The sequence below is a fragment of the Fringilla coelebs genome, assembly GCF_963513975.1.
Source record: "Fringilla coelebs genome assembly, chromosome: 7".
In the NCBI taxonomy this organism is placed as follows: Eukaryota; Metazoa; Chordata; class Aves; order Passeriformes; family Fringillidae; genus Fringilla; species Fringilla coelebs.
Genome location: NC_140035.1, coordinates 34,859,287 through 34,872,939, shown reverse-complemented (window position 1 = coordinate 34,872,939; position 13,653 = coordinate 34,859,287). Strand labels below are relative to the sequence as shown.

The 13,653-nt window shown below is 42.5% G+C and overlaps 1 protein-coding gene across 1 annotated transcript in view; it reads left to right on the top strand.

Moving 5' to 3' along the window:
• IKZF2 (IKAROS family zinc finger 2) overlaps positions 1 to 13,653 on the top strand; it is a 105,935-nt gene that overhangs the window by 80,649 nt on the left and 11,633 nt on the right. Inside the window, exon 5 of the mRNA XM_084209008.1 lies at positions 11,022 to 11,159. Coding sequence (XP_084065134.1) covers positions 11,022 to 11,159 — 138 coding nt within the window. The remainder of the gene's footprint in view (positions 1 to 11,021; positions 11,160 to 13,653) is intronic.

Genomic DNA, 13,653 nt, shown 5'->3' with positions numbered 1-13,653 from the left:
GCCACCCTGTTCAGGGGAGGAACCCAGAGGGCCAACAAAAAGGGACTTGACAAAGGCAAGACAGCAGTGTCACAGGTGGGAATGAACCCAGATGTTGTAAATTCCCATCTGCTGACTCACTTAAAAGACTTTCTACACAAATTAAAAGAATAGATGTAAAAAAAGATAAAGATTTTTTTTTTTCTTTCAAGTATTGAGGACCAAGAAAAATTACATCTTTTCACTCTTGATCCAGACTTCTGGCTGAAATCACCTATTTCAAAGAGCTTAGTGTAGCCTTCAGTTTGATTTTTTTTTTTTTTCATCAGGGAATGTAGTGAAGTATATTCAGAGTTTGCTCAATTCCTTGCTTTTACAGGAAACCTTTTTAAAGTATTTCTGGATGCTTAGAGAGCTATTTTCTGTTCTCCAGCTTTTCTGTCTTCACTTTCAGCCTAAGCAGTTGCTTTTCTTCTCTTCTTTTCCTTTTCTTCTTTTAATTTGACACCCATGTTTAATTCCCTTACATTTTGTCAACCTCCCTTTCAGTCACAATTAGTTTCTGAATCTCTCCAGGACTTGTAGTGCAAAGCTAATTGCACCAAAAAGGAAACATCCTAAACCCCCAAATCTTTCCTTCCTTCCTTTCTACTAATTCTCTCTACTGAACAAACTTAAAAAATCCTGGGTATTAAGAAGTACTCTGATATCGTTGGGTTTTATTTTTTGTATTGAAACAAACAACTGACAATCCCCCTCCCCCCCCCAAAAAAAAACCCCAAACAAACAACAACAACAAAAAACTAGGAAAAATATTGAGACTCAGGAATTGCAGAATTTTATTACCTAGAAAGATTAATCTAGCTTCAGTATCAGACCTAGATACTTGATGTAGAGGTTTGTGCTAGAGCAGAAGCTGCCTAGTATCTCAGATTTCCCTCTTAAAGGTCCCCATCATCCTTTAAAGGATACCTTTACTGTTAATTTTGCTATGCTGAGATCTGCTTTTACAAAATGCTCGTGATTTCCTCCCCCCAAATACTGTGGTTAATTTTGACAGTGGAGCAGTAAGGACCGCTGGTGTAGGTGAGAAAAGTCCCACCTTTATTTCCAGCTGCTCTGCATTGTTGGTGATGAACACACATGTTGTGAGGCAGAGAGCAAGGCAGGGATGGATGGGAAGGCTGCACAGGTGGAAGGAGACAGTCAGCTCTCCTGCTGTTTGACCTCATTTGACACTGGTGCAAGACATGGCAGAGCTGCATGCCTGAGCAGCAGATCTTGATGAGGGAGTGACACGAAGGCATGGGCCACACTGATTCCTGGGCAGTTAGAAAAGTGTGAATAACAATTTTCATGTCCCAAAGGAGCCCATTAGTTTCACAGCCTGACCTGCTTTTGGAAACAAGATTTCCTTCAATGTTGGCCTTGATCAAAATAAGTGAAAACTCCCAACATCAGTGGTTAGGAAACGAAGAGGAGCTGTCAGTATTACTCTTCCCAAGTTGCTGTTATCTTCATGACAGCTTGGTCTTAATTGTCTGTTTCCAAAACTTTGTTTCTGACACTGACAAGAAAAGGGAAAACTTACAGGAAGGGAGTGTGTTCTTCCTACCTGTTAATACAAGACATAAAACTGAAAGGTGCCAGGTGCTAAAAGATGCTTTTTCTCACACAGGAGCTTGTAGGTGGAACAGGGGAAATCATTGCCACGGGATGAGAAGAAACGAGTCAAAGGGATTGCTCAGTGATTTTATGCAGGAGAAAACTTATCTATTGTTATAGTGAAATCTATATGTGGTGTCTCTCTATCTCCTGTTGTTTATATAGTATAGGATCCCTGTTAGCACTCTGGCACTGCCTGCTCCAAATAATTCTTAGATTCTGTTGGCTTTGTAATGCTCAGGGGCTTCTGCAGGATATGCAAAGGGGCTGCACTTGAAATAAATGCAAACCGTACACAGCTGATATGAATTGGCTTCCATAGAGAAATCTGGCCCAACATCTACATTTGTTTTACCCAAAGAGGAAACAAAAACCCCCAAACAAAAGCTGCTGTGAAGGGAGTGTTTGTCCAGCAGCATTCCTGATCTGCACCGAGGTGCCCACACCCTGTGCTGCCCCTGGGAGCTGTTCCTCCCCACCTGCAGTGGAGCTGCGCTTGTAATGGATGACGTGTGGATCTCCAGGCACCTCCTGACATTCCTGCTGAGCTGTGCCACTGACAGGGAGCACACAGGACAGAGCAGAGAGGGAACAGCAGGCCAACCTAGACTTGTTTTTATTTTACCTGCTCTCTCTGTTTCTGGGGCAGGGTTAAAATGAAGAGAAGCCACCAAGTGCATTTTGCAAGGTTTTCTTCGTGAACCAATTAACACTCCACTTATCAAGTCAACTTTATATAATGTTAAAGGTCTGAAGTGGAGTGGAAAGTCACAGAGTTAAGGTTTAACCTCTTTCTTCAGCCTGTTCCCACCCACATCCAGATAGCATGGAGACACTGCAGGTTGGACTTTCCAAAGTCACCTCTTATATTCCTTGGGAGGCCTCTACCCCTTTTAAAAGTTAATGATGATAAACCTGGCTGCTTGTAAGTTACTTTGAAGCCAACCAGGTGATAAAACACGAGTTATTTTGTGCACTTCCTGGTTTGTGTTAGTTCATCTCAGCACCAGAGTGCAATCTAAACAGAGTCCTTTTCTAATATTATTTAATCATGTCAGAATCCATGTTGAATTCCTAGCAACCCCATCAGTGCTGGGGCTCTGGACCTTCTGGGACATGTTGGTGTGGGACTTGGACACTGCCTCCAGGTCAGTGGCCTCACAGAACTAACTGCAGAATATTTGCACTTGCAACTTTCAAATATAAGTGGGGAGGGAAATCAGAATGCTTCATTGGCAATAACATAAATGAAAAATTGAGTGTCAGGTTCCTTTTGCCAGATGTGAATGAAGGAAACAGTTAAACCATGAGAAATACATGAGGAGAGCTTCTGTGTAGTGTAATGTGTGTTTCTTGAGACATAGAATTAGAGCACCCATGAATTTCATCTCTTTCAAAGCTAAATGCAGCATTATTATCCCTATCTGTGTTTTCCTTGATTTGATGCGTAATTTATTTGCATGTTTTCACATAGACAAGTACATTTTCCTTTGTTTTTTGCACATACACAGATACAACATACAAACATGCAAAATGAACAGGTGCTGCAGGAAAAAAATGTGCTGCATCTTCTGTGCTGCAAAGACAAAAAATGGGGTGTAAGAATCTTGCTTTTTCTTGGTTTGAATGGGTGCTGCACAGAGCCGTGTGAATAATTGGACAATTTGGAAGATTTCAGTAATTCTGTGACTGTGCCAATGAAACAGGAGTTTGTTTGTTTGTTTATTTGTTAAACTTCTGGCACAAAAAGGGCACCTATTTATTTATAACCCTGGTGGCAGATTGAAACATTGTTTTATCTGTAAAATTCTGCAGATTAGTTAATAAATAAATACAATCTAATGAATCATATAACACAGCCACTAATTGCTGCAAAATAAATTGAAACATCTATTAAAGTAATAACAGGCTGTGGGCAGAACCTCCTTAAGATAGAGATAAGGACCCAACCCCTTAAAGGCTGTACCTGAGCACTGATATTTACAGATTTACTGTAGATTCTGGCTTTGTGGTTCCTAAAGACAAGGTATGGATAGGAAAAGTTTCTCTTGACTAGTGCATTTACTTCTTGGATGAAGTCCTTAGGGCTTATGTATAATCTGGTGTTCAGCACTGCTTGTTGTGGCATATTGAGGGAGAAGTGAACACTGGTACAGTACTCACTGCTTGCTGCTTATTTGACAGTGTTGTAAACAACTGGCAGGTGGATGCAGGTGTCAAGATGCTGGTTTGTGCCCTGGAGGTGTTTTTAGGAGAGGCAGGTATGTCTAGAGAACCCCAGAGTTGGAGGTGTGATGTTTTGCTGTTGTTTCACTGGGTGCTGATGTCTCACGAGGATCCAGCTGGGTTTCACTGCCAGCTGTAATAGGACATGGTAGCTGTCAACAAAAAATCACTTATTATTGACTGCCACTGTGCAAAAAGCTGGGACAAGCTGCTTTTCACTTGCTGAGAACCTCACAAAATGTTGTGGCTGTTGAAGAGCCACGTATATATCAGTTGCAATTGATAATAATGCTGACTGAGAGGCATTGGGCCACGAGGTCATGAAGTCAGTCAAGTGCTCTGTTGCCAGCTCCAAGTCAAGACCTGTATGTAGGCTTCTGTTGTACTGCTACATTTTGAGTTTTGAACCTACTGAGGTGCCCAGAAACCTTATTAAGAGCAAATCTATTTGTGTGACTTCTGTACCACATGATCTGGTGACCCAGACCTTTATTACGTGGATCATTATTAAGGTTCATGGACCCTATTATTATTAGGGTTCATGGCCTCATGAACCCTAAAACTTGGCCCAAAATATGTTAATCTAAAAGGTCCTTGTGAAATGGAGACATCAGAATTCAGTGAGGTACAGAAACGTATCCACATCCCTTGAAACATACCCAAGGTATTGCTGCCTGTTCTTGGACTGGGAAGATTAAAAAATTAATGTGAAGTTTTCATAATGTGACTAGAGATTTTGTTCTTTCTGAAAATTAGATTGCTTTAAGATGTCACAGGCTGGGCTCTCAGGAGAGGATGCACTTGACACCAGTCTGTGTGTTTTTGTGCTCTAGCCTTTATTTCAGATGTTTACACGTTGTGACTTCTGCCTGCAGGTTGTCTTGGACAATCTTGGGCTGGCTGTGGGACTTGACCTTATTTCTGAAGTCCAGTATATATGAGTATTGTGTGTTTAATCTCACAGGCATTAAAAAAAAAAAAGAAAAAAAGGCAACGCATCAAAGAGTCCCCGTGAATTTCAATTAACACATTTACAGTCATTAAGCACAGCAGTGAGATGCAGCTTCAGAGTGGGAGGCAGTTCCCTTTGCAAAGCGACGTGCTGCTCAGAGCCAGCATGGGCTTAGGTCTCACTCTAATTTCTTTTGTGATTAGTTCGTTCAGGGGTCTGTTATTCATGTAAATATTTTTGTGTGTGAGACTTTGAGCCAGGCAGCTCTAGACAAGCCGAGGTGCAGTGTTTAATTACAGTAGCGAGGCACAGCCACTGTGTTGCATCTCCAGAGCCTCAGCCCTCCTGCTGCAGCCTCAGCTCTGCCTCGGCCCTCTCCGGCTCTTAGAGCTGCATCCTTGCTATGGGGAGCTGGAGGAGACAAGGACAACAGCAGCTGTTATTGCCACCTTCCTGCAACTACTGCACCCTCTCTTCTTTGTCCCATGTGGGGTAAATGTCATCAAACTCGGGGCATTTGACATCCCCCTGCGCTCAGCTTCCCAGTCTGAAAGGACTCCGTGCAGCACATGGCCTCACAGTGCCACATGTTGTTTTATTTCTGATTTGATTTTCTTATTGTTCCTCTGTTCTGTGCCATCCTAAGTATCTCCTCCCGCTCTTTAATGTTCACTCCCATATCTAATATAATCATAGTGTATTATTAAGTCCTTAATTCCTCAGTAGAGGTAGCGGTGCTATTTTTCTGTGTCTCCCTGCTTGTGAGTGCTCCACAAAATTAGCCTCTGTGCATCTGGCAAAGTGCATGAGTTCATTTACATGCTGTGAAGAAGGGAATTATTACCTTAATCATACATATGAATAATTGAAGCCCAGGAAATCAGAATAACTTGCCTGCAGTCACAAATTTGTAGTGTAACCAAGAGTTGAACCGTATGCTCCCTAGTCCCAGCCCAGCGCCTTAAATCACATTTCCTACCTCTGTGTTAAAGCTGATTGTGCTCTGATAAGTCCCATTCAAGGCAGAGGGCCTGCTCTGTAGGCACTGGGTGACTGAAGAACAGTTCCCTTCACTTAGGCACCGTCCAGTTTTAGGGAAGAAAACAATTAGTGAATGAATAGAGGCTATGATTGTGATGGGGGACTCACTGATATGTTGAGATGCTCAAATGCATCCAGGAAAGGGCAACAAGTGAAGGATCTGGAACACAAAACCTGGGAGTAGCGGGTGAAGGAGCTGGGGTTGTTTAGCCTGGATAAAAGGAGGCTTAGGGGAGACCTAATTGCTCTCTAGAACTCCCTGAAAGGTGGTTGGGGCCAGATGGGGATCGGTCTCTTCTCTCAGGCAATAGCACAAGAGGATACAGCCTTAATCTGCACCAGGGGAAGTTCACACTGGACATTAGGAAAAAATTCTTCACAGAAAGAGTGATTAGGGTTGTGGAATGGTCTGCCCAGGGAGGTGGTGGAGTCACTGTCCCTGGAGGTGTTTAAAAAAAGACTGGATGTGGCACCCAGTACCATGGTTTAGCTGATAAGGTGGTGTTAGATCATAGGTAAGACATGATGATCTCAAAGGTCTTTTCTAACCTAGCTCAGTCTGTGATTCTGTGAAGTATCAGCTCAAAAGAACATTTTAACTTTAACACTGCTTCAGAAAGCTTCAGTTGGAGAATACTGATGTTTTCTCCAGCTCTGGGTAGCTAGGGGCTGAGCAGTGGTTCAAATTTTACAGAAGTCCCACTCAGCGCACTGCTGAGGTCTCTTGGTCTGAGCCAAAAGTAGCTGTGTTAGATGGCCATGCAGTGCAAAACTCCTGGCTGGCTCCACTTCCACGCTCTGGCCAGGGCAATAGAGCAAAAGCAGTGAAAATCTGGGGCAAGCCTCTGCTCCTTGGACTGGGCCAGCCCACGTCACACGGGCAGCCATGCCCAGCCCTGCCCGAGGAGTGAGTGCTTGAGCTGTGGCCATGGACATGAGCCAACGGACAGGGAGGAATTCTGCTCTGCTGTGCTGCGCAGGACAGTGTGCTGCCCAAAACAAGGGAGTGTGTCAGTGCTCTTAAGGGAGGCAGGGTTTTAGCTCACTAAAGTGCATGGCAGCTCTGAAGCCATTCCATAAGCCTTTCTTGCTTTATATGCTTATGGCAAGGTGGTACCTGGGATGCCTTGTTGTTTCCCTTTGACTTACTTTATATTCTGCTATTCACTCCCATCTCTTTTGAGAGCAAAATGCTCTGTGAATGCCTTGAGGGCTCTTTCTCTTTCACTGACCTTTTTTTATGACTGTAAAGAAGTTTCCTTAGGCCCAAGTCTGCTTTCTGTCTTGAATATTGACCTTAGAGTTACACCATCTCGTTGTCACTGCACGCAGACTTCCCAGCTATCAAAGTTCACCCACAGGACTCAAAGTATTCCTAACTCAAAAACACCTTGCTTTTATGTCCTCCTCCTCTTTCCCCTCTTCCCTCCACATGAGCATTTTAATTTCACAAGCAAAATCCATTTTGCTGTGAATTTCGATGAGTGGTTCACCTGTTTCCAGGGTAAAAATTGTACTTCATATTTAAATGTCTTTTTCACTGTGACTGTCATAATATTTTCCATTTGAGGCTGAGATTCCACCGTGGGTTTTCTGTGCCATGTTGTCATCTGTCCAAATCTAAGCTTAAATGTGTGGAAATTCTGACATTTCAGTAAGAAATATGAAGTGGGTTTTTTATGTTCTTCAAGTTGGCTGTTTCATAGGTGTGGCCACTGGGTTTTGCCCAGCGTTCTGGTCTTTCCCAGTTCAACAACAGATCAAAGATTTCTCAAGTTTTTTGGGCTTGCTTGCATTGACTGTGCCGCGTCATTTTTGTGAGAGTAAGTGATGGTGATTTTTTTATCTGATTGTTGATCCTGAAAAGCTGATAACAGAATAATTACCCCAAACCAGGCATTTCCAGCCTGACTTTGTTTGGCAAGAGATGGTTGTGTGTGATGCTGAATGTGGTGTCCGTGAACATGTGGATCTTGGAGAAGGCAGCTTCAAATCAAGCAAACTTGGGAGTGGTTTCACAGTGAAAATGGCTCTGAGGTAGAAAGAGCCATTCTTCTCTGTAGTAGAAGCTCTGTCTTTAGTTTTGAGAGGAGTTTGGTAGATGTAGTGCTGTTGGACTCCTTCCCCTCAAGTCAGTGCCCTTTAGTCAGAGACTGCTTATGCCCAGGAGTGTGAGCTACACGTTTTGGGGGCAAATTTTGAATATTGCTGTTTACCTACACTCAAGTATTTGACAAAGGCTGAAATATTTTTCGTCAGTCATGTGGTTTCATGTCAGGTTGTTATGTGGAACAAAGTATGCTGTTGAGATTATCACTGAAATTGAATTCTCTAAAAGGCTTTTGCAGCTTTCTATCAGGTAATATGAAATACATAGAAATGTACACCCACTGGCAACATTCACTTCCATTTTTTTTTTTGTCATTAACTTCTTTGAGAATACAAGGGGATACTTGCAGCTCTTTCCGTGGCTTGACATTTGTCACAATGATACAATTTCTAAAATGTTGACTGTAATTGCTGCCTCAGCTCTCTGAATCTTTTAGCAAACGGGCTGTGAGAATTTCTGGTGACACAAACTCCTGCTATCAGAACTGATTCCATTGTGGCCTCACCTGATCAATTGCTCTTCAACGCAAGTCCCAGTCACTCTGTGTAATTTTATAGTGTAAATCTCTGAGTCATTTTATAGTGTAATATTTTACACCTCTGGGGCTATGATGTGATTGCATCTCTAGAGCCAGAGGGGACAGAGTTGGGAAATGAACCCAAGGGAGTTGTGTTTGATGCTACTCAACTGGTGCTCACAAACTTCATTCTTCACAGCTGTGTATTGAGCAACATGACCAACATTTGCCACATGTTGTTTATTCTCTTATCCTTCCCCCAGAGAAGAGAAAGTGTGTACAGGGCCTATTCCTTTCCTTGAGGAATTACGTTCCTCAAATCCCATATTGCCTGTAGAAATCATGTCTTTATCATTAACTTTTATCCTCTCTACTAACCTTCAAATTTGATGGAATTTGGGTAGCTGACCATCCGAAATCTCATTGGAGAAGGTCTGCCACGTTGTATCTGAATAGTTACTGAAATGATTGCAGGGCAGGGAGCAACCATTTGAAGAGGTCTAATAAAACCTCTTTTTTGACTGTTAATTATTAATTTTTTATAATATGGGCTTGTAGCATAATATTTCTCTGTGTTAAATTATAATAATGTAATTAATTGTAGCTGCCTAAAATAGCTGCAAGCAATCACCCCTTTTTCTTGTGTCTTACAGTTTATCTAAGTTGCTTGATAGCTTAGTGTAGCCAGACTGGGTGGGCTAATTCAGCCCTGCTTCAGCTCAGTTAACATAATTCCTTCCATTGCACTGGATTTTTTTATTAGACACCACATTAGCTTGTAATGGAGGTGTCAGACTGACAGGCATTGATGCCATCTAGATGCACAATGAAGCATTGTAATGGTGATTATAGAAGCCTCTCCATCCTGGGGAACCTCTGGTGTGTTTTCCTAAAGGTGCCTCCAGAATGAACTGGCTGGTTTATGTTTAAGAGCTGGGGCTTGATCCAGATCGTTCACATCAAGGGCAATTATTCTGGGAATGATAATGAGTCTCATGCTGGGCCTCCACTGAGAATTCCATTACCAGCATCAGTTATGGCAACAGTGTAAGCAAGTGAGCAAACTAAAATGAGGGCCACAACAACTCTTTGGTCTAAGACACTCTTTCTTGATGATAAGCCTTATCTCGAAACAAAGAAATCCACAGTTTGGATACTTAATAAAAGCGGGGGTTTTTTCCCTTGCTGGAAAACTTGGTTGTGCCACTAAAATGTGCATACAAACTTTCTGGGAAAACCCAAAACTTTCTGTGAGCATGTTCTTTTCATCCAATCCCTTTTTTCATGTTTGAGCCATCTGCCCAGCTCGTTCTTGCTGTGCCTGTCCCCCCACAGCTTCCCCGCGTTCCCCCATCCCAGTGGTGACAATGCAGTTTGGCTGCAATTAGTACAGCTCAGATTTCATTAGGTAAATGACTGTGAAAAGCTTTCAATATTGGGACAAACCCAATAGAAACATGTAGATTACCCAACAGAGGATGTTCTCAATTTCTTTGGCCAGAAACTAAAATTCTTACCTAAGATTTTCAAAAGTCTGGAAGAAGTTTGACCTTCCCCTTCCCTCAGCCAAGATCTGAAGTTTGCAGCCAATGGTGTTTTACTAGACTTGCAGCGCTGACTTAATAGCTCTTTAGTTATTAGAGGATAAATGTTCATGTTCTACAAGTTTAAATTATATTAAAAGCCTTTATTAGCACCACTTGGCAAAATACCTTCTGGCTAGCTTTCTGGCCTTGGGCTAGGCCATTCTTGTGGTTTCTTAATGACATACTATGAAATGGATATAATTTATGAGAATTTGGTGCCAGGTTTTGCGTGTATTAAGAAGCATTTGCCGTTTGCGCTTAATGCTGCTGAGCAAAATGAAAAAGATGAAAAACTTGAGTTACGTCTTGCATTCATCTGGCTTGATTTTCATTGTACATGGCCTTCTGTATTTTTATATACATACATTTATGCTATATATTTTTATGTTATCTGGTCTCTGAATTACTGGTGGTTGTTCAGTTCTGGCACGTAGCAGTGCTGTTACCAAAGTTACTTTCAATTTATTTTCCAACCCTCCCTGAGTAATTTTGGCAAAGTGCTCTCAGTGAAAGAACTCTGAGCCACGTAATAGGTTTCCCCACAGTTGGGAGAAGAATTAGGCCACTGGGGCAGCTCATTTTAGTGACAGCAGCTGTGCCATGGGCCAAAGGCCTCAGAAGTTTCTTTCCCACGAGACTTGGTGCTGGGGTGTGATTCAGCTGGTTGGTATTTTCCCCCTCTCAGCATCTGTTTATTTGCTTTGCCACCGAGGCCGCCTCCTTTTCCTTCTGCTGCTACGGCGTCAGTGTGAAAAACGGACGGGGCAAAGCACCTGGCGGGTGGGAGGAGGCACGTGCGGTGGGAAAACGGGCCTGGGAGAAAGACCTGGGGCTCGAGTAACCTTTCTTAGGTGTGTTTCCATCCCAAGAGTTGTTTGTGGCGGAGGCGTGAGCTTGGGTGATGGCTGCCGTGGATCTGACCCCATGCTCTCATTCTTTCCGCAGTGGGCAAGCCTCACAAGTGCAACTACTGCGGCCGGAGCTACAAGCAGCGCAGTTCTCTGGAGGAGCACAAGGAACGCTGCCACAACTACCTGCAGAATGTCAGTCTGGAGGCTGCTGGGCAGGTCATGAGTCACCATGGTGGGTGCAAACCGCCTCCAGAGCTCCCCGGGGCTTGGAGCGGCTCGTGCGGGTTTCTTTCCATCTCTTCTTCTTCCTTCCTTTCGTCTTCGCATCGCTTCCGTCTCAGACGTTGCTTACACTCAGAGAGGCAGGAGGAGAAAAAAAAAGATGGGCTGAAATCCTCACTCTGTCCAGTTTAAAAGCCCTATTTGTGCTTATTTTGTTTAAGTCAGTATTTCACTTTTTAGTATGTGTACATATGCAGACATGAAAATAAAGCCAAGTCACCTGCTCAAAATGACCCAAAAAGTCATAGAATCATAAAATGGTTTGGGTTGGAAGAGTCCTTAAAGACCCTCCAGTTCCAACCCCCTGCCATGAACAGGGACACCTTACAATACACCAGGTTGCTCCAAGCCCCATCCAATCTGGCCTTGGACACTCCCAGGAATGGGGCAGCCACTGCTTCTCTGGGCAGCCTGTGCCAGGGCCTCACCACCCTCATAGGGAGGAATTTGTGCACAATGTCCCATCTATCCCTGCCCTCTAGCAGTGGGAAGCCATTGTCCTTTGCCTTGTCCCTCCATCCCTTGTCCCAAGTCCTTCTCCAGCTTTCCTGGAGCCCCTTTAGGTGCTAGAAGGGCTCTAAGGTCTCCCTGGAGCCTTCTCTTCCCCAGGTCTCCCAGCCTTGCTCCAGAGCAGAGGAGCTCCAGCCCTTGGAGCATTTCCAAGGTTCCCTCTGGACTCACTCCAACAGCTCCATGTCCTTCTTATGCTGGGAGTCAAAGCCATGTATAAAGTGTATGATTCTCTTCCCCTTCCTTTCTGATAGTGAGTGATAATTAGAAGAGATAAGGATGGCAGAGGTACTCAGAAGTCATTATTCTTACCCTCTGTAATACTATCTTATGCCTCCAAAAAAGGGAGGGATGGATGTAAAAATCTCTAGAGCAGAATGGAATTCAATAGTGTTGTAAAAAGTAATTGTAACAAAAAAAATTGTTTGTATGCATTTACATTTGCTGGTATTAATATGTTAACTAACACTGCATGTGTTAATATACATAAGGGCTGAAGATTGCCAAAAAGATTGTTGAAAGCAAGAAATGTCAAACTCTGTGAATTTGTTTTCAGAAATTTCTGGAGCTATTAGTATGGATAATGAGCATAATGTCTCAGACTGCAGGGTTGAAGGCTTATCTGTAGCACTAAATGCTAAATGGTAGCTGTCCAAAAACAGTTATAATTTTATTCAAAATTAGTGTCTCACAAACTCTTCTAAAACTGAACTCTTTTTAACTTTTCAAAGTTGCCTTTAGATATTTGATACTTGAAGACTTTAACGTTTTTTACTATTCAGAAAATATAAAAATGTAATGTTTTCCATTTTAATTTAAAATTACCACATACCTACAAATACTAAAAAAGGTTAGCTTGTGGGTAAATGAAAAGGCAAAAAGAACACTTCAATTTTTTTTGGTCCCATTTTGCTTATCATGACTGAGTGGAGACATCGGGCTTAATCTGGAAATACTTTCTGTAAAATCATTTTTAAAACCCTGAAAATGAAAGCTGAAATAAAATCTATTCAGCATTGCTACTATAGGCTATATTTTGGTGACAGAAATCTCCAAAATTCTAAAATAGAACTTTCCCATGACCAATTTAAGCCTATAAAGGCACATTAGACAGTTTTAGTACACGTTGCCAAAATACTCATACAGCTCTATTAAGTAATTTCTCTCTTTGTAGACACCCTGGAGACTAAAGTCAACATTTAAAATGTCATGGATGTTTTAAAGATATTGACATGAGTGATTATGTGCCTGAGGTGGCTTTTTGTGGTAAAAGTCAGTGAAAAGGCAGATTTCAGGGCTTTGCTCTGGAGGTACCTGTTGTGAGCTTGGTCAGTTAGGTAGGAGTTGAACCACTGATTGATTCCCAACAAAATACCCACTCCTTGTGCCTGTTAACCAGGGAGGGATGCCTTCAGTCAGCCTTTCCTTAGGGAATAACAGGAGCCTGCCCACAGCTCTGACAGCAGGATGTTTGAGATCCTGTTGTGGAGGAGCTTCCCAAATGCTGCTCAATGTCTGGTTTTATGAGACAGTTATTTATTAAAATAATAAATTAAATTAATTGAAATTTCTGAGGAAATCTAAAGCTTTTTCTAAGCTGCCTGATACCGTGACAAGAGGGGTTAGTCCTTAACCTTGTCTGCCCAAAGAAGCTGCAGTGATTGACCTTGCATTGATTTTTCTACCACCTGAAGTTAAACCAGTTAAATCCCATGTGGACAGTTCTTTTATTTACAGCCTGACTGACTTTGCTTGGGCTTAAAATAGAAGTGTTCACACAACCACTTCACTTTTCTCAACAAAATTAGCTGAAAGCAGCACTTTGAATTCAACCAGTGCCTCTTTCTCCTCTGGGCAAATATGTCTGTGCCTCCCCTGGTGAATGTTTAAGGGGATGTTTGATCCAGTGTCTTCATTTCAGTTGTTTAGAGAGG